The sequence below is a fragment of the Stegodyphus dumicola genome, chromosome X1 (assembly GCF_044657685.1).
Source record: "Stegodyphus dumicola isolate Sdum_Otavi_A_Nest chromosome X1, ASM4465768v1".
Taxonomy (NCBI): domain Eukaryota; kingdom Metazoa; phylum Arthropoda; class Arachnida; order Araneae; family Eresidae; genus Stegodyphus; species Stegodyphus dumicola.
In genome coordinates, this window is record NC_140780.1 from 255925626 (window position 1) to 255947527 (window position 21902).

At 32.8% G+C, this 21902-nt stretch overlaps 1 protein-coding gene across 3 annotated transcripts in view; it reads left to right on the forward strand.

Annotated features, from left to right (window-relative positions):
* The first annotated feature begins 1087 nt into the window (after positions 1-1087).
* mei-P26 (E3 ubiquitin-protein ligase meiotic P26) overlaps positions 1088-21902 on the forward strand; it is an 82072-nt gene continuing 61257 nt past the window's right edge. The window contains exon 1 of one of the 3 annotated variants that reach the window (XM_085807558.1): positions 1088-1325. In XM_085807558.1, coding sequence (XP_085663684.1) covers positions 1243-1325 — 83 coding nt within the window. In that variant the 5' untranslated portion in view covers positions 1088-1242. The remainder of the gene's footprint in view (positions 1326-21902) is intronic. The other 2 variants (XM_085807559.1, XM_085807560.1) reach the window with 2 other exon arrangements.

Sequence of the window (21902 nt, forward strand, 5' to 3'; positions counted from 1 at the left end):
AGCAGAACTTGCTGAAGCGCGAGTTGATAATCCTCCGCATCGTAACAATCCTTGTTTAATAGCTGACTCCAACCTTTTCCTAACACCTTGTCTACAAACGCGCATATCTCCTCGGGTAAACCAGAGAGATTTTCTTTACTAACGTTCACAATCTCGGGCGGAGGAAGCGGCGGGTAATCCTTCGGATCCATTGCTGACACTAGCACGTGTTAGGCTTAACACTCACAACGCACACCATAGCACAAAACACGGTCAAAAATGTATTAATCCACAATAATTAAGACCAGAATTACAGTAGAAACACACTGAATAACACAAAACGCTAATCGGATCCAGAATAATCCACTCTTCATAAGAAAAAAAACAAGCTACATTCGCTCACAGGCTCGCAGCAATTTTAGAAAGTAAACAATCCTTGTGCTACAGCTTTAGAGAAGAATTTCTCATTTGATCTTTTGATAAATTCTGTGATGGTTTCAAGCTTAAGATCTCTATGAAGAAGTTCATTTCGAATGAGAAAGTCAGCATCAGTGATAATATGAAGAAATTTATTCTGCACTATTTGAAGTTGAAATTCTGATTCTGAATATTTCTGTGCTGACAGACAGACAGACAAAATATGGTTCCTGTTTTGGAGACCAGTTGAGGAGTTTTTTTCTGATCTGTAAATACTTCTAACGGTCTTTCATGGTATGCATAGTAAGTCCAAGTCAGCTTAACAAATTTATAAAAAATAATTGCTCATTTTGAATCATTTAAATTAATCATAGATATTTCAACAGAATCACAATACTGTGTTAATTTAACGTACTCCTGCTCCAAGTTTTTTTTTTTTTTTCTTTAAAGATTCAATTATTTTCTGATAGCGTGAATACAGTTTCATACTTTTATTCCATTTCATCAGTTCGAATAATAAGCATTTCAGTTTTCCATGTCTTACCGCATTGCCTTAACATTTTTTCACTGAGAAAATAAATCCTTCCAAATAAAAAATTCGTAGTTATCTGTTCTATTTAATTTGTAAGTTTGTGTTTCTCCGCATGCAATAAAGAGTTCTATGTGATAAAGAATTTTGAAAATGAGATGTTGTATCAGTGAATAACTGTATTTACTAAAATGATATACTATCATTATGGAGATTAAAATGTTATTATTAATTATGTCTGGATAGCTTTTAAGTATAGTTAAAATCAGCGCGAACTAATACAGAGTGTGGAAGACGTTTGTTAACTGGAACAGTAAATGAACAACCGTCTCCATGATCTGTCCTTCAACGAATTTCTAGAACATCTTTGGAATTTAATAAATTGTTATAAAATATCCAGGTAATATATGTACTTTTAAACAATACGTGTTGAATATGTAATTAGCTACATGTTGTAGTAAAGGTATGCAAAATGTTTATTTGTTATGAAACTGAAAAATGGAAGATTCTGATTTTCTGTATAGCTGAGCAGCTTTCTTAGTAGATACTTGTTTATATTTATATTGACCAACTCTCGATGCCTGTGTAAGGTAGTGTATAGTAAACATGTCGCAATTACCATTTCTGTAAAATTATGTGAATAGTGCTAGAATGTGTTCCTTAGCTTTGTCCTCTTTTCTAGAAATTTTCAAAACGCGAGATCGTGCTTTTTACCACTCGTTTATTTTGTTGCACATATTGCTAGTTAATAAGTTTTAAATTACATATATTTCGAATGAATCATATGTATGAATGGACAAGAAAAGTTATGAGTTTTTGTTCAAAAATTTTCTTCTTATGACTGAATTTTAGTACTGTTGGTAATGATTTTTATATAGTATACTTTAGAGTCCCAGGATGTTTATTCATACGACATTAAAAACTGAGCAAGTGGAGCTTTTATTGTATAATATTGTTCATGAGTTTGTACGCAGTGTAAATAAGTTTATTTATTCGATAAAATGTGATCTTCAACGAAAATTTATCCTCACTGGCGTGTTTCAGTGACATTTACTGAACAGATTTTTAAAGTTTAAGGTGAAGTAATAATTTTCAATGATAAGTTATCAAGAACTTAATTAGTTTGTGATATATGTTGATACATCTTTTCAAAACGCATTTTATGATCTTTTAAATCAGCATCAACAGAAAATTTGGAGTCCAAACTTGAATAATTTAATGTTCACTATGAAAAGTTTATACCATCCTAATTTATTCATTCTTCAAATTTTAATGTACTTTTTCTCAGGAATGTCATTTGCATATAGACTTAAAAAAATTTATTAGTAAAAATTATGTATATTCGCCTAATTTTTAAGAAAAAGCGATTTTAAAGGGAACAGGCATTTATAGAGGTCAGTAACGTACAATATGAAACATAAAGAATATTTCTGGCAAAAGATTTATAGTTAATCTATGAAGTTCTTTATGGGGACAGTTTGCAGCTCAAAGCCTTTGTTTTTTGGTGTTATTTTCCATTAGTTGAATTTTTTTAAAGTTGAGAAATTAAATAGCTCATGTAGTATTAAAAATGATGTATAAACACCACTTTTTGGATTTTGAGTGAGAAAGCAGGCCGGGTGAAGTGCAGAATTGGATTTTTGTCAATTTCCTTTGTCCTTTTTAAGTGAAAATAGATTGATGTATACATGGACAAAGTCAAAGGAGTGCGCAATGTCGAGTTTGTGCAATTTTCTGATTTTTTTTAAGTGAAAATAGGTTGATGTGTACATGGAAACCGAGTTTGTGCATTTCTTAAAAACGTGCCAAGCAATGAGTTATTCTTCACTTTCTCCAGCAGGCCATCTGTTAAAGCTTCCTTGTGAATGCAATTATTTTTATAGTTAAGATAGTATAGCAAATTTTAATTATATTTCATTATTTCTGCAAATATTTTTCCTGCAAGTTAGTTTATGCAACTAAAAGATTAATGTGTAGGAAGTCATCAGATGATGTTTTGATACCATGAGCAAGTAAATATAGAATTCTTGATGTAATATACTAAAATATGTGTTGAAAATTTCAGAAATCAAGAATTAAAAGCTTCTATATTGTGCTTATTAAGAAAGATAATTTGCCTTGTTTAAAAAGTATTCTTTCAAAATGACATCATTAAACGTGCTGAAATTACTGGTATGAAAATAAAATTGAATGAGTTGATATGTGCCAGAATAAGAATGTATTTTGTAATAAAACTATACAATGTAATTTTTTTCCTGAAGTATTAGGTTGAATATTCTCTCTTTTTTATTGCTTTTCTACCCAGTTAAACACATATATTACAATTATTGGTGCTCTTCTGTTATTGTGACCTGATTCAGAAACACATGTATGTATTCATGCACGTGTTTATGTATATATGTTTGTCTATAGTACATATATAAGTGAACACATACATCCAACATTTCTGAATCCTGATAACAGAAGAGTACCCAGTTTTTTTTAATTGCAATATTTCTATCAGTAGTCTTGTATATTTTATACAGTACAAAGTCTGTAATCTGGACGTCCATAATCCGGAATGATCTATAATCCTGACCTCAAAGCTACAAACTTTATGCGCATAATGTATAACAGACGGTACAAGCTAGGCTAAAATTATCTAAGGCATTTCAGTTAATGTTGCAGATTGCGCTGTTCTTTAATCTTCTAATTGGATCTGGCTTATATTTTGCACACTGTTAGAACAATTTTATAAAAATTAAGCTTGAACTTTCGATTATGTCAAAAAGAGTTTCCAATTCTGGAGCTTCCAAAGGATCTACAAAGCGAAAACATGTTTTGATGTCCGTTAAAGAAAAAGTGGAATTGCTGCAAAAAATGGATAAAGGCTTATCCGTCTCAAAATTATGCGAGAAGTATGGCATTGGAAAGTGCACTATATATGACACAAGAAAAAGGAACTTTTTGAGTTTTTTGTGGAATCATCTTAAACAGTTTACAGTTAAAGAAATGTTTAAAGTAAACAAATAAATATTAAGCTTTTTTTTGTAAATTTTGATACCCTTTATATCATAATTATTCTTTATTTCATAAATTACGATTTCATATTTTTAATGGTAATTAGTATCATTAATATTTTAATGGTATTATTCAATTTTTGATGGTACTATTTTAATGGTACATTCCTACTATTGAGTGTTAGCAGTGGCGATAAAGGCAAAGCATATTTTGCTTCCCTTAAATAAATCTAGGACTAATCTAAATAAAATTCATGCTTTATTCCGTAAATTAAAATAAGCTAACACGGTAACCTTTGCGTTTAAAATCATTTGAGTGAAAGGAAACTAGCATTATGCTTACTCATCACAAGATATTCGCCGGTACATATACGTATATAACACTCGGCCAATTCGCCGATTTTGACGTCATCGGCCAATCAGTGGCAATTAGCTTACCGCGGATTGACCTCCAATCAAAATTTGCATAAGGAAAAACTAAAGCCATCAAACCACCTTCTTTTCCTAATGCAAAGACAAAAACAAAAGTTACACAGAATTACAGAAGTTCATAGTTCAATTCTATTATACAAAAAGACTTATTATCTTTAAACACTGAAAACATCTAAACAAAACTTCCTTAAATTGACAGCAGTCACTGCTTTTATAAATAAGTCCGCAGTATTTAATTTACTGGTGATAAATTCAAGGTCAAACACTCCATCATTTACTATTCTTCTAATAAAGTGATATTTTATGTCTATGTGCTTAGTCCGGCGATTTTCTATTGGCGATCTGGAAAAATCAATGGCAGACTTGTTATCACAAAATAGTTTACATTCTTTTAAATTAAACTTTAAAATTTCATCTTTTGAGACATTTTTCGCCCACATTAATTCCTTCGCAGCTTCAGATAAGGTGATATACTCCGCTTCCATGGTTGATACACTTCCACATTTTTTGTTTAACAGTTTTCCAGATTACCGGTACTTCATCTAAATAGAATATAAATCCTCCCATGGACACACAGTGATCCCCATTATTTGCATAATCAGCATCTGAATAACAATATAAATTTAGATGTTTAATCTTCCATAAGTTTAACTTATATAATTTAGTACTATTGAGATAACCAAGCAATTTCAACAATGCTTCCCAGTGCCTAATTCCAGGATTCTCCTGAAATTGTGATAAGATATTCACTGCATACGTAATATTAGGCCTTGTCCTGTTAGCTACAAAAACTAAACATCCCAACAGATTTCTAAAGGGTAATGTATGCATTTCCGCAATTTCTGTACTTGTAGATGGACAATCTAATTTTGTAAGAATAGTGCCTTTAGCTATGGAAAGTGAGGTTATTGGTATCTGGAAATGTTTAAATTTTTCAAAAATTTCTTCGGTATATTTTTGCTGATATATAAAAACCCCATTCTCGTTCTCTAAGAATTCAATTCCAAGTAACGTTTTAGTTTTGCCTAATACTTAAGATAAAAAAACTTACTCAGCTGTGAAATTACTTTATACTATATTGATCTTTACTAAAAATCACAATATCATCTACGTATGACAAGAGAATTACATTTGAACCCTTATAAACACAATTACACCATTGTATTTTCTTAAAATGTAGATTTTCTAAAGTACTTTCAAATTCACAAAACCATTCACGGCCGCTTCGATGTAGACTGTAAATGGCCTTGTGTAATAAACACACTTTATTTTCCTCTTCAATAAATCTCTCTGATTGGGTCATATATATTTTTTCATTTAGGTTTGCATGTAAGTATGTGACATAATCGAGTGTATGATTCTGGGAAATTTTGAATCATGGGATGTTAAGCGTTTTTGTGGTGTGTGTTGGTTTGATTCTTTAGACAGTAGAATGGCCGAATGTAGTAAGATTAATTTGAAGTTTCTGTATGATTTAGAGTGAAAGGGGAAAAGAGCTTTAATTGACTGGTGTGTAAATGAAGGTTTACTTGGTAGCCATTATAAGTGTCCTGTATGTAGGAAGGATATGCCTCTAGTCGAACGTAAAAACTGTTTAGATAGATTTGAATGGGTTTGTAGGAAGAAAGGTTCAGATGGTCACTATGTGAAGCGTTCGATCAGAAAGAGTACCTGGTTTGAAAAAAGTCATTTGAATATGATTGATATTTTGATTTTTACGTGGCTCCGTTTTGGCTTTGTGTAGTGGCGATTTTTGAAAAAATCGCCACTTCACAAGCCAAAATAACGAGTCAAAGAATTGCACAAAATCGGTATCCATGTACCGCCAAATTTTGCCAAGGGGTACCCTAAACTATACTTTTACCTAAACATCGTCAAAATCTTCACCTCTTTTCTGCCTGAATCTCTGTGCTACTAAACGTGCTTTATATCTAACCATTTCATTCTTTTCAGCATATAGACCAATTTGTTTCCTAGCATAGTTTTATTTTCCGGTTTTTCGACTAATTCCCAAACCTTTCTTTTCTTCGTTGTGTCAGTTTCTTCTTTCATTGCCTTATCCCATTCGTCAGCATTTACTGATTTTCGTGCTTTTTTAAAATTTTGTGGGATAATAATTTCTACAGAATTTGCCTCTTCGGACATGGAGCTAGTCTCCTGTTCTACAAAATTAACTTTTCCCTCTACATAATAATATATGTCTGTACATGTTCCGTCTGGCCTTTTAACTGCCTTTTTTTGCCAGTTTAAGTCTGATACTTCTTTCGGGGTAGATTTGTCATCTGACAACTTAATTTCTTCTCTAGAAGTTTCCTGTTCTTCATCTGATTCTGCTAATAGCTCAGATTGCTCTAGTCTTTTAAACTTAGTTTTTGATTTCTGTTCCAGGATGCCATTTGCTGCATTCAGTTTTTCATCGAACTTCACATTACAGGTTTCTATTAATCTGCGTTCTTCTGGTAGCCATATCCTCTAGTAACCTCTAGTTTCCTTCGCATATGCTACCACGATTCCTTCTTTGCATCTCATTTGTAATTTATTTCTAATCTGTTTTGGCACTCCAACATAGGCCTTTACAACCAAATATTTTAAAATAAACACGGGGTTTTCTATTTAGAAACATTTCATAAGGTCTTTGGTTGCTTTTATGACATACTCTGTTCCACGTATGTACGAAACAGCCAAGAGCTTCTGCCCACCATTCTTTCCAATTTTACCATCATTAAGCATGGCTTTAACTGCGTCTAATGCCGTTCGGTTAAAACGTTCACACACACCGTTCTCTTCTGGGGTGTACACGTTTGTGTGTTCAACATTAATTCCATTTTTGGCTAAGTACCCTTCGAATTGCCTGTTACAGAATTCCCCACCGTTATAGGTGCGTATACTTATCAATTTTCTATTCGTCAGTCTTTCCATTTGCCTATGATAATTCTTAAAGTTGTAGAAGATTCATTTTTATTTTTCATACAATACTCTGTTACTCATCTACTATAGTCATCCACAGTAGCGAGGAAATATTTACTCCCACCCTTAGATGGAACTGGGAATGGGCCACAAATGTCTAAATAAACCAACTGCAATGGTTTATCCGATATCTTCGGAACAGTTTTAAAAGTTATTCTACTAGATTTAGCAATAATACACGGTTCACACATCTCCATTGGTTTTTCAATTTCTGCTAACCCTTTGACGCTTTGATTCTTACTAGTATTCTTAATATAATCAGAATTTACGTGGCTAAATCTCCGATGCCATAGCATCGCATCGTCTACTTTATTTAACTTTCCAATTTCTGTACTGTAACCAGCTTCCTTTTTATCTGTTGCATATCTAAATGGTTTTATGTGATAAAGTCTGTCATATCGTTTAGCATAGCATAATCTATCCCAATTATTAAAGTATATCCACATCTTCCGTTTTGAAATCGCAAAATAAGCACCTGCCTTTTCTAACTTTGCTCCCAATAGTAAATTTCTTCTTAGATTTGGATTATATAACACATTATCTAACTCAATCCAATTTATTCGATTACCTACTTTTACTGGAAATTTGACGGTACCTTTCTTAAGGCCCGTCCACACGAGTACGCTCGAAACGTAGCTGACGAACACACTTTTACGTTACCAGCGTAAAAGCGTCCAAACGAGTACGCTTGCGAAGAGTGCGTTTAACCAATAGAGTTATTTTGCGCAAAAATCACGTGACGCTGTAATATAGCGTCAACAGAGCTGTATTTTGTTACTTCGCTGTGCTTATATATGTTTGCGGCAAGTTGTCCGAATCGGATGATTTTTTTTAATAGCTGAAATTTTATTATTAAGTGCAATTATTAAGCAGAGGCAAAACCGCAAAAAATGGCAAGAATGGGTCCGAAAGATTTATTTATGTTCAAAGAGATTTTAGATTTTTTTTTTACTGCCTCGTTTACGAAAGGAATATCCGGAATCATTAAATTCCTACTATTATCTCACACTCTCCCTATATCTTGTTCAAATTTTCAGTACATAAAATGCTTTTTATTCATCAAGTTCAAATACAATTTTTTAAACTTGTAGTGAATGACACTTGATGTTAATACAGCTTTTTCACATATTAAAAATTTTTAAATTTTTAATTAAAAAAATTCTGTTTGTATTTTTATTTATTTATTTATTTATTTGTATTTTTTAAATTTTTCTTTGTGGACCTAAGTAGGAATTAACTTATTTTTTTTTAATATTACTTTTTTTTTAATTACTTCAGGATGAGTATCGACCAGTTTGACAGACTTGCAGATTCTATATTGTATGAAAATTAGGATTTATAAAATTGGTTTGGAATACAGTATATAAAGAGAATTAAATTACTTAATTCTCTTTATATACACCATTCACCATATAATAAAACCAACTTCATATTTTTTAACTCCCCCTCGATTGGCCTTTTGTTTTTCTTTTTATTTATTTTTGAATTTAGAATGAGGTTCAAACTTTGTACAGTTTATGAGAAATTATGTGCATGATAAAATATGCAATAAAGTAAAAATAAAGAGAATTTATAGATGATATATGATAAAGAGATGCAGATATATTATTATATAAGGATTTCTATTTGCAATGCACATTTTTAAACTAAATTAAAAACAATAATAATAATGAATAAAATAAGAAATGAAAACAATAATAATAGGTAATAATATAATGATTCATGATTAAATATGAGAAACACGTTTCAAAATGAGAAAAACTACTGAATTTATGTATTGGGTTCTGGTGAGGTTCAAACTCGCAACCTTTCGCTCCGCAAAGCAGCGCGCTGACCACTCAGCTACTTGTAATAGCAGTGTTTGTGAAAAATAATGTAACAAGTAGAAGTCGCTGCAAAGGTAATTTAATTAAATTTCAATAAATTATTGCTGTATGACACAAGTTGTAACTTTCCTCCAAAATTTCGTAATTGTATTTTATTGAATACTCTTTCACAGTCAACTGCTTTATTTTAGAAGTTATTATATTGCTGAAGTTAGTTTTTGGTGTATTTAATATTGGGCTATTTATAGAGCTTTTTATTACACATGATATAGCCAATATTTATAATAATTAAGGATAATTTTGTAAGGCAGAAACTTTGATTTCGTAGAAACTGTAATTTATTTAGGTTCCTATTACTTACGGTGTTATAAATAGGTGAAGCATATACTGGTCGGATCATTGTTTTATAAATATACAGTTTTTCCCTTTAATGAGAATTTTAAATTTATACCAATATATACGGTTTGAGAAATCTGAAGATGGAGTGATTATTTTATTGCTGTATACACATTTCTAAGCAAAAACTCATCTCTGTGTGGTTCTGATGCCATATTGAAACGGGTAAGCAAGAAGGTTTTCTGATTATGACACGTGATAAGAACTCGGTCTGCTATTGGACGAACGCGTGCGTCGCGGGCGAAAAAGCTGAACAGGAGCGTATTCAGTTTTACGTCTTCTGCGTCATGCGAATTTACGCCGGCGTCAAAAAAGTTGCGTCAACTACGTCGGGAGCGTCCTCGTGTGGATGGGCCTTTAGTACTTTACTTTTACAATTTCATTCAGCTAAAGACTTACGTATATCGTTTATTTCTTCAAAATTTGTCATTCAATTTCCATTATTACAGAAATGAGTAGTAGCTGCAGTATCTACGACCCAATTAAATTTATCTGCGTTACCTCCTTCATCTGTAGTTGTTACATAATTTTCTACTAACATTAATTCTTTATCTTTAAACTGTCCATTTTTATCATCTATTTTAAATTTCTGATTAAGTGTCCAAATTTATGACATCTGAAACAAGGTCCTATTCTCATATTCTCCATTTTTTTTAGATTTAATTTTATTTTCAACTCTATCTTTCCCTGCATTTGAACTAATAGTATTAAACACGCTTACCTTTCTGTCTTCTAAATCGGCATTTACCTGGCGAAGTCGGCTTTCTTCCCTTACCAGTTCTTCAGCAATTCTTTCCAGCGTAAAATCTTCGTTCTTCCCCCTATAGATCAACTGTACAATGCCGGAGTATTCCTGGGGTAATCTCCTTGTTGCCTGAAATCCTTTAAAATGATCTGCCAAGTTGTGTCCAGCTTCAGCCAACTTCTTTGCAGTCATTCATATCCTCGCGATGAATAATCCTATTTCTTCATTTGGGGTATATCTAATACTAAAAAATTCATCCAGTAACTGAATTATTCTTGCTCTTGTTTTGAGTTCGAATTGCTTCTGTAGAACTTCCCATGCTTCTTTACCACTTGAGTATTCTTACATCAGTGGCCTGAACTCAGTTTTAATTCCATAATATAAAGTAGTGAAGGCTCTATTCTCTTTCAATATGAATTCCTGCTTTTCACACCTTGTAACACTTTTATCTAATTTTTCTTCTTTGTCCTCTGTGAAGCTCAAACAATTTCTATCCAGTAACAGCATTTTCATATCGACTTTCCGTCGATCCCAGTTATGGTTTAACAGCTCAAAACCTTCAGGTAGTAATGGCATCTTCAATTAAGTGTGAGCACAACAACTTGAACAAACTTCCACATCAGCTTCTTTTCGTGGATAACGACCCTCTTCACCTACATTCCTTCAATGCTGAGTTGAACTGGATGACAGATTAGCTGTTGGTGCTGGGCCCGTAACCCTGTTGTCAGTGGCGATAAACGCAAAGCATATTTTGCTTCCCTTAAGTAAAGCAAAGACTAATCTAAATAAAATTCATGCTTTATTCTGTAAATTAAAATAAAATAAGCTAACACTGCAGCCTTTACATTTAAAATCATTTGAGTGAAAGAAAACTAGCATTATGCTAACTCATAACAAGACATTCGCCGATACCGGCGAACATATATATAATACTCGGCCAACCCGCCGATCTTGACGTCAGCGGCAACCACATTAGCTTACCGCCGATTGACCTCTGATCAAAATTTGCATAAGGAAAACCTAAAGCCAACATTGAGGACCGTAAAAAATTGTAGCGTAAATGTTTGCACAGAAGCGCCAAATCTAGCGAGCACGGCCATTTAACAGAGCGCCAAATCTAGCGTACGCGCTGATTTCAAATTGCATAAGTTTAGGTAGTTCTAAATTTCTTAAGACGCCGTTGAAATACTAGTTTAATTTTTAAATCTTTTTTTGATATCCTATGGATTTAACAACTTGGGAATTGTTTTAAGAACGCGTTTTTAAGAATTGCGCGTACTCGGTATCCATGTACACATCGACCTATTTTCACTTGAAAAAAATCCCAGAATTGCACAAAAATGGCACTGCACACATCCTTGACTTTATCTATGTACACATCGACCTATTTTCACTTAAAAAGTAAAAGAAAATTGACAAAAATCCAATTCTTTTTACCCTTATAAAAAGCGCCTAACAAATAAGTGGGCGATTCTGCACTTTACCAAGAATTTTTTCAAAGAAAAGGCATCATTCATTATATAAAATTATGTTTGAACAACCAACGAGATGAAATTATGCTTTAGTGATAACTCGATAGCAAAATAGCGATGCAGAAATCCATTCAGTTATGTTTAGCTTTTTTTTATATAAATTATAATGATCTGAAATAGTTATTTACTCTTATGCTTCCCTTCAGTCATCTTTAGCCTTTTTTATATAAATTATGTGGGAACTGTAACTGTAACTAAGATTATGTAAGGCCGCTATCACACGTCGTTTTGTTTCGGAAGAACAACTGTTTGGAACAATTTTTCTGCTTTGTCACAATAGCCAATCACCATAGATGCTTTGGGGTTAGCACAGAGGAAACTGGTTCATCATTACAAACAAGCTGATAGCTGATTGGTTGAAAACGAACAACTTGAAATTTTTTTGGAAAGGCAGGAAAAAGTCGCACGTCTTTCTTTCAATACTAAACCAGGCAGAAAAATTGTCCGAAACAGTTGTTCGTTTGAAACAAATGCCGTGTGATATGGGCCTAAGAGTGCCATCTAGATCAGGATGTGGTCAGATGAGATGAGACGTGAACGATAGTGAGGACAGACGTGTCCAAAATGTTTTGACGATTATTCTTTTTACTTTTCTTTTCATTCTATTGTAAATAAATAAATCCTAGTTTAACTTCATGAGTTGTAGTTATGCTTATCATCAATCCTTCCCCATATATTGGTGTCAGAAGTTTCGATTCCGTGCTCATAGTTGGATTGTTCCATTTGGATTACTAACGTTCACCCAAACGGATTACAGGTCAGCAGTTATCATTTATCAATTTCATTTTGACTGTATAATTGTTTCAAGTAATAAACATGTCTTCAGAAGAAAATTTTGAAAAGCTAAAACGAAAGCGTAGTATTGAAAGAAGCAATACTACGAAACTAATTTCAAAAACTGATATTGCTTTAGCAGATGAAAATATTACGTGTGCTATTTTAGACAAACATTTAGAAGTTTTAATAGAAAAAATGAATAAACTAAAGTGCTGAGATAGTCAAATTGAACATTTCATTGATGTAAACTTAATTGAGGAAGAAGTAAACACTAGTACTGATTACCAAGAAAAATGTCTTAGGTATACTAACAAACTTAAATGTTTATTGAAACAGAGAGTTTTACTAACTCATCAACATCTAAAAAACTGTTATGTACTCCGAATGATAGTTTAAATTTACCCTCTTCAGTTAAACTTCCTAAGTTAACAATCAAACCGTATTCAGGAGATCCAAAATTGTGGAATGAATTCTGGAATTCGTTCGAAATCACAATCGATCGAAATGATTCCCTTTCGAAAATTGAAAAGTTTGCCTATTTAAAAACATATTTGACTGGAGGAGTTTTAAATGTAGTATCTGGTTTTCAGTTAAATGATAAAAATTACAACAACTGTGTAAAGTTACTTAAAGATTGTTTTGGTCGAAAAGATATTATAACTGATTCTTTTATGAGTAAACTTTTAAACTTGCAAAGTGTTAAAAACTCTTCAAATGTTCCAGCTTTGAGAAAGTTATATGAGGAGCTCGATATCGCTATATGAAATTTAGATTCACTACAAGAGGATTCAAAATCCTATGGTCCACTTTTGATTTCAATTGCTCTAAATTTATTGCCAGAAAATCTTGTTTTAGATTTTAAGCGAAATACATATTCAAAATGCGATGTAACAATTTCTGACCTTCTTTTTTAAAGTGCGAAATTCAATCTCGTGAATCTACATTTTTAGCTTTACGTGATAGAAAAGGTTTCTCAGCAAATTCGAATAATGACCAGTCATCTAAATGTTATAACTGTAATGGATTTGGTCATTTATCTAAGTTTTGTCCCGACAAACATCGCGGACCCAAATGTTTATCTTGTGGAAATTTCGGTCATAAATCCTTTACCTGTGTTAAGAAAGCTCCTAAGCAAATTGACAAAAACAACAGTCCAACATCTGAAAAAACGAATGCTGTCGTATCAATCAACTTTCATGCACCGACCCTACTCCATAAAGTAATCAAAATTAATGATATATCACTCGCCGCTATCATTGATACCGGAAGCGAAGCAACGGTTTTGTCTAACGACATTTATAAACAAATCTGGAACTCCGCTTTAAGTGTGTTTCATAATATGCTCACTGGCTTTGGTAATGACAAAATTAAACCAATGGGTTATTTTACAGCTGACATTTTAATAGATACGGAATTATTTACAACTAATGTTTATGTTGTAGACAGTAATGTAATGCCATTTGATGCTATAATTGGCATGGACATTCTTAAACAGGGTGAAGTTAACATAAACAAAGATGGTGTTCATATTTCTAAACATGTTGTTAAACAAAATGATCCGGAAGATGTGTACATCAATAATATTTCCCTTAATCAAACATTTGAACTAGAAATAGGTCCTACTGCTACAAAAGAACAAGTTAAAGTTATTGAAAATCTTGTCTCCGATTACAGACCTCTTAAAACCAAAACTACGAACATTGAGATGACTATTCAAGTAAAAGATAAAACACCTATTTTTCACAGACCTCGACGATTACCTTTTGTCGAAAGAGACATTGTAGACAAGCAAATTCAAACTTGGTTAGCCGACGGCATAATTGAACCTTGTTCTTCCGAATATTCTAGTCAAGTTGTAGTAGTACGCAAAAAAAACGGCAACCCTAGAGTTTGTATTGACTATCAGAAATATATCAGAATAGTTAAAGATTGGTATCCCTTACCCTTAATAGAAGACTTATTGAATAAACTACAAGATGCTCGTACATTCACTACAATCGACTTAAAAAATGCTTTCTTCCATGTTAGTGTCTACAAAAACAGCCGACATTACACTTCCTTTGTCACACATAATGGACAATATCAGTTTCTACGTGTACCTTTCGGTCTCTGTACTTCTTCTGTATTTCAAAGATTTGTAAATTCTGTTTTCAAGGATCTAATCTTGCAAGGTCATGTTTTACTGTATCTTGATGATATCATAATTCCTGCTAAAGATGAAGATGAAGGGATTCAGCATTTGAAATCCGTTTTCTCAGTTGCATCTGCTTATGGACTTGAAATTAATTTTAACAAATCTAAATTTGTAAGTCGTAGAATTGAATTCCTTGGTCATGCCATAAAAAATGGTCAACTGTTCCCATCTCCTCTTAAAACAGCCGCTATTATTAATTATCCTGAACCTAAAAGTCACAAAGACTTGCGTTTTCTTGGTCTTGCCGGATATTTCCGTAAATTTATTCTCAATTTTTCCATAATTGCTCAACCATTAACTGATCTCCTTAAAAAAGGTAACGACTTCCACTTTGGTGACAACGAAAGAAAAGCTTTCAATCTTTTGAAACAACGTTTATGTGAAAAACCCGTACTCAACATCTATAATCAGCACAGCGATACCGAAATACACACTGATGCCAGTATCCATGGTTATGGTTGTGTACTCATGCAAAGGTCTATGATTGATAATTGCCTACATCCCGTTTATTACATGAGTAAAAAGACATCTGACGCAGAAAAGAAATTCACCAGTTACGAACTTGAAGTATTAGCTGTAATTCAAGCTTTGAAAAAATTTAGAGCTTATCTTTTAGGAAAACACTTCAAAATTATTACTGACTGTAATGCGTTCAAAATGACGATAAACAAGAAAGACTTAAATACACGAATAGCACGATGGACATTGATGTTAGAAGATTTCGACTACAAAATAGAACACAGAACTGGAAGATAAATAACACATGTTGATGCATTAAGCAGATCCCTTGTTATTGTCATCACTCAGGATAGCCTCATTTTGAAAATACGAAACGCTCAAGAGTAAGATGATCATATCCGAGCTATCAAAGACGTCTTAAAAGTTAAACCTTATGATGACTATTGTGTTAAAGCTGATATACTTTATAAATTTCTAGACGGTAAGGAATTACTTGTTATTCCAGAATGAATGCAGAGTGACATAATTAAGGACGCACATCTGCGTGGACATTTCGCTTCTAAACGAACAGAACTCGTCAAACAAGAATTTTATACTCCTAAACTTAGAGATAAAATTGACAACTATATTGCTAATTGTGTACCTTGCATACTAATTAATCGTAAATGTGGTAAACAAGAAGGTATGTTACATTCTATACCTAAACAAGATGTACCATTTCGCACATATCTTATTGATCATTTAGGGCCACTCCAGAGTACTCATAAAAATTACAAGTATATATTCGCTGTTATTGACTCTTTCACAAAGTTTGTATGGCTTTACCCGACAAAATCTACTGATAGCGCCGAAGTAATCTCTAAATTGGAAAATCAAAAATTTGTCTTTGGAAATCCTTCGCGTGTAATTTCAAATAAAGGATCAGCATTTACTTCAAAAGATTTTCAAGATTATTGTTCAACCAACAATATACAGCACTTTCTAATTACTACAGGACTTCCTCGTGCCAATGGACGAATTGAAAGATTGAATTCTGTCATAATTTCTGTTCTTTCCAAATTATCGATTCAAAATCCGTCAAAATGGTATACACAAGTCGGTGAAGTTCAGCAAGTGATCAATTCAACATACCGACGGAGTATCAACACAACTCCATTCGAACTCATGTTTGGAACTAAAATGAAATCTGCTAATCATGATAAAATTACAGAGTTGTTAAATGCAGAGATCCAGTCAGATTTTGTCAACACTCATGAAGATCTTCGCAAGGAAGCTAAACAACAGATGTTGAAAGTACAGGCTGAAAATTGTAAAACTTGCAATCTGCGACGTAAATCATCCCGTAAGTTCCAGCTTCATGATCTAGTGGCAGTCAAGCAGATACAATATGGACCTGGTCTTAAACTGAAACCCAAATTTCTCGGACCCTATAAAATCGTAAAAGTCAAACCAAATGACACTTATGATGTTGAAAAATGTGGTTTCTTCGATGAACCTATGAAAACAAGTATTTGTGCCAAATTTATGAAACCTTGGACTTCATCAGAACATATTACCTGAACTTCAGTGTTTTATGGACAGTTACTCATATGAACTGTTCTACACTTTTGGACTTTAAATCCTATACATCTTTTCTTTGATTATGATTACTAATTATTATTTTTCTAGGTGCTGTTATTAGAAGATCCAGATAGAATATTATTTTCATTTATCTCTTTAATTTATATTTCCATTTATCTGTATTAATTTAGTATTTTCATTTATAGTTTAATAGTAGTAATATTTTTTCTTTTTACTTTATTTTATGTGTTAAATTTCACTGTTTGCTCTTGTCATCTGAGGGCAGATGACTATGTCGGATGGCCGAATTATGTGGGAACTGTAACTGTAACTAAGATTATGTAAGAGCGCCATCTAGATTAGGGTGTGGTCAGATGAGATGAGACGTGAACGATAGTGAGGACAGATGTGTCCAAAATGTTTTGACGATTATTCTTTTTACTTTTCTTTTCATTCTATTGTAAATAAATAAATCCTTGTTTAAGTTCATGAGTTGTAGTTATGCTTATCATCAATCCTTCCCCATAATTATAATAATAAAAAAGTGTGATATGAAATTAACCTTTCATCTAAATTAAAACAATAATCTTTTGATAGTTATGTACCATTATGCTTCCTTTCTTGTATTAGGGTTGCCGCAATTATTTTTGGCAGCACTGGCATCAACAATAGTTTGGTGATTTTTTTTGGTCCTCAAAACTGAATAGTACCTTTTTAATTGTATAATTTCTGCATGCTATCTTACCAGATTTAAATTGATGATCTATAATCCGAAATCGCCAGACAAGTCGTCCATAATCCGGACTCGTCGGGATTGGATTACGGACTTTGTACTGTATTTTACTTAAAGAATATTAATTTTTACAATATCCACTTTGCTGTTTTCAGAAAAGTCACTAATAGTGAAGTAATATTCTTTATGTTACAATCTAGAAATATATATGTATATGTGGAATCCATTTTAAGCCAGGCTATTTTGTAGTAAAGCTGCGTTCAGACGGGGGCGTAAAGGGCATAAGTGGTTAAAGCCGAGTTCCGTTGCCAAGGCAACCAGTTTGTGCTATGTTACAAAATCTGGTTTAGGGCTCGTGGCATAGGGTTCAAAGTTTTCAACTTTACGCTGAATTTGGGATAAGCGTCGACCAATCAGAGCGAAGCTAAAACGAAGCAGCGTTCTGCAGATTTCGCTGTCACAAAACAAGCAGAGCGCTCGCAGGAGAACAGCGCAGGAAAGTTGTAGATACATCCATGCATGTACAAATTTAACTTCTCTCGTTGGCCACGGCTTACACGCTGTTCTCGCTGGTGTGAACGGAATTCCCATATTTTATGCCCTTATGACTATGCCTCTATACCCTTTATGCTGCCGTCTGAACGCAGTCTAATAGTTTGGATTTTCTCATGAAGATTTATAAATATTAATGAAATAGATATTTTTAAATAGAGGTAAATGTAAATAAAAATTGCTCAAAATTTTTATATGGATTTAGTTGATATATCTTACAGGTAAAAGTATATTTGGGGTACCCCTTGGTGAAAATTGGCGATTTTTTGGCGCCATTCGGGTTTATGTCCAACATCCTCCCCAGTAAAATGCCATCCAAAACATAATGCAATAAAACATAATTAAAACAAAAAATATATAATCTCAAAGAAACTGCATTTTAAATCAAACAAGGAAATAACATAAAAAGGGGAATACATGTTATCTAATCTGCGCTGTACGAAAAGGAAATATCAACTTACCTTATTTAAAAATTTCTGTTCCTTTGATATGCGTGACATGCGGAATTCCTTAACAGCATCCAAAAACTGTCTAAAATTATCAGAACTAGAATCTGTATACTGCCATTGCCACATAAATTCACAAAAATAAGAATAAAAAATATCCTCCGCAGTGTTTTGCAAACCCATCTGAATGATATTTACATTCGACCATATGCATTTTCTTTGTGCGAGCAGGACACTATAATGATTACTGAATAAATCTTCATTTATACATCAGTCAATTAATGCTTCTTTTCCCATTCATTCCAAATCGTACAGAAACTTCAGATTAACCTTATCACAGGCAGCCATTTTACGGTATACACCACAAAATAAGCAATGTACTTCCTATGACACATCCAACTCAGATATAAGCTCTGAGAAATTAAAATCACCAGGATGATGCATTATAACCAATCGTGTTATAATAGGGTTTCCATAATATTCAACTACTCAGGATATCATAAATGAAACAACAACATGGTGATAATCCAAGGGGTACCCTAAAAGTATAGACTATCCCGTCTTACATAGTGCTTACTTCTAATGGAGCCAGTGGTTCTAGTAATTCTGTAAATTGATTAAAGTATTATTAAATTCGGGGGGGGGGGGAGTTTTAAAGCATGTGTTAGTATTTTTTTTTTAAAACGCAGTTTTTTGTGTAAAACAGTTTGTTTAGATTTGACTTTAGGGTACTCCTTGTATTATTGCAAAGTTTCTGTTTCATTTATGGTAGCCTGAGTAGTTGAATGTTATGGAAACCCTATTATGATGTAATCATTGCGGTAAATTCGTAAGAACTTGTTGTTGTGTGTGTGTTGGTTAGGAAGTATATTGCTTGTTTCGTGGTTTAGACGGTAAAATAGCCGAATGTGGTAAGATTAATTTGAAGTTTCTCTATGATTTGGAAAGAAAGGGGGAAAAAAGCATTACTTGCCTGGTATGTAAATGAAGGTTTACTTAGTAGTCATTATAAGGTGTCCTGTTTAAAGGAAGGAAATGCGTATGGTCGAACGTCGTTACGAAGGATATTTTTTACTCTTATTTTGTGAATTTATGTGGCAACGCCAGTATACAGATTCTAGTTCAGATAATTTTAGGAAGTTTTTAGATGATGTCAAGGAATTTTCTTTAACTAAAGAGGGGTGAATTCGTAAATAAGGTAAGTAGATATTTCCTTTGGGTAGTGCAAAGATTAATTTTCTTTTTCATGTTATTTCAGTGTTTGATTTAAAATGTAGTTTATTGAGATTATATATTTTTTTGTTCGCTGCTCCTTTGACTTTTGAAGTGCATATAGTTCGATGTGTACATGGACAAACTCAAGAGAGTGCGCAAAGACTATTTTGGGCAATTCTGGGATGTTTTTTAAGTGGAAATAGGTTGATGTGCGCATGGATATCGAGTTTGTGCAATTCTCTGTCTTTTTATTTTGACTTTGTGTAGCAGCGATTTAGCCTAGTTTGTGCAATTCTCTGATGTTTTTTTTTTTTTTTAAGTGAAAATAGGTCGATGTGTACATAGGTAAAGTCAAGGGAGTGCGCAATGCCATTTTTGTGCAATTGTGGGATTTTTTTAAGTGAAAATAGGTCGATGTGTACATGGATACCGAGTTTGTGAAATTCTTTGTCTTGTTATTTTGGCTTGTGTAGCGGCAATTTTTGCGCCAAAAAATCGCCGCTACGCAAGCCAAAATAACAGGTCAAAGAATTGCACAAACTCTGTATCCATGTTTCGCCAAGGGCTACCCTTAAATATACTTTTACCAAACAGTTTTTTATAGCTCACTGCATATAAAGAACAAAATTAAGCATATTTTTTTATTTACAAAGCAATTGCAAACATTTTTGCAGATCTTCTGTTCTCACTACTGATTATTAGGTAATTATTTATCAGTTTATTTTAATTTTCTGTAAAATGTACCACTTAAAATTTTGTAAATCTTAAAAACTGAGAATGAAATTTTCTCATCTTAAAAGACGTTGAAATCATATGGGTTCTAATTAAGCCAGTTTGGGGCCCTAGGCATGGTGGTCCTCAGTGTCCACTTTCCTCACTTTTGCAAGGGGAGGAAACAAGATCACAAGGAAGGTGGGACAAATTTGGGGGGGGGGCTTCCCAAATTAAAACCTTGAGAAGACCGTGATGCTGAAAAACATGGTGTTCCTGATGCTTTAACTGCTCATTTATTAAATTGGATATTAACTATTTGTCCAAAAAAATAACTTCGGTATATTGCTTGTATAATTAAAGTAAGCATACAGAAAGCGGAATTTATAAATTATTAAAATTTTTTAGGCTTCCTGGTAGCATTTTAACTAGCTTTCTGTTAAATGTAATTGAAAGAACTGATGAGTGAACAAATAACAATTTAACAGATTGAAATTCCCTGCATTAATGAAAAATTAAGAAAGGTTTCTAAAGATAAGAATGGAGCCCACCAGCGGCCAAGCGAAAGTAGCTGAACACTGGTAGTTCGGTTCAAATCTTTCGTGGTTTTCCCCATATGTAACGTGTATACGAGCCAGTTGCTCTTGGAAAGTCCTCCACAAAGGCATCCCTCCCCTTAGGCAGATAGCCCTCGAGGCTTTGCCATAATCACACACACACACACTAAAGATAAGAATGATTGTAATCAATATTTATGTATACTTAATTTATTCAGAAATGTTTTACTCGGATTTAAAGCAAGTTATTCAACCAATATTTATTTCTGATATATTTATGGTTTTCTTTGAAGAATAAATGATTTCCCCCCAAAAAAGTAGAAGTTATTTTACCCATAAAAATGTATGAATATAACTTTTTATGTCACTAATATATGCAAATGAAAGATAAGCTACGTAACAAAAGTAAATGTATTTCATATAAACATATGAACAGCCATATGGTGGAGAGATCTTTTTCATTTGTGGTGAATTTTATCATGTATATAAAATTAAAAGGAGAAACATACCTAAATATAATAATAAGAAAAACCTAAATTAAGACATTTCATATTTATAGCAAACAAAATATGCATTGCTAATTTTTAAAGGCACAATTTATGCAATAATTAGAATTGCACTTAAAGAAAAATAATGAGAATCCTTCTCTCCCCATTTGTGATTAATTTCATTTTTGCAAACAAATAAAAATAAAGTAATAATAAAAGAACTATTCCTAAATTCAAACATTCTAGCAAATATACAAAAGTTATTTTCAAAAAGCACAAAACATGCAGACAGTATAAGAAAACAATACCAACATGTTATCTCTCTTAAACCTTGAAACTGTCACCAAGCAGCATTATTGAATGCGAATTCTGAATAAGTATAGCATTA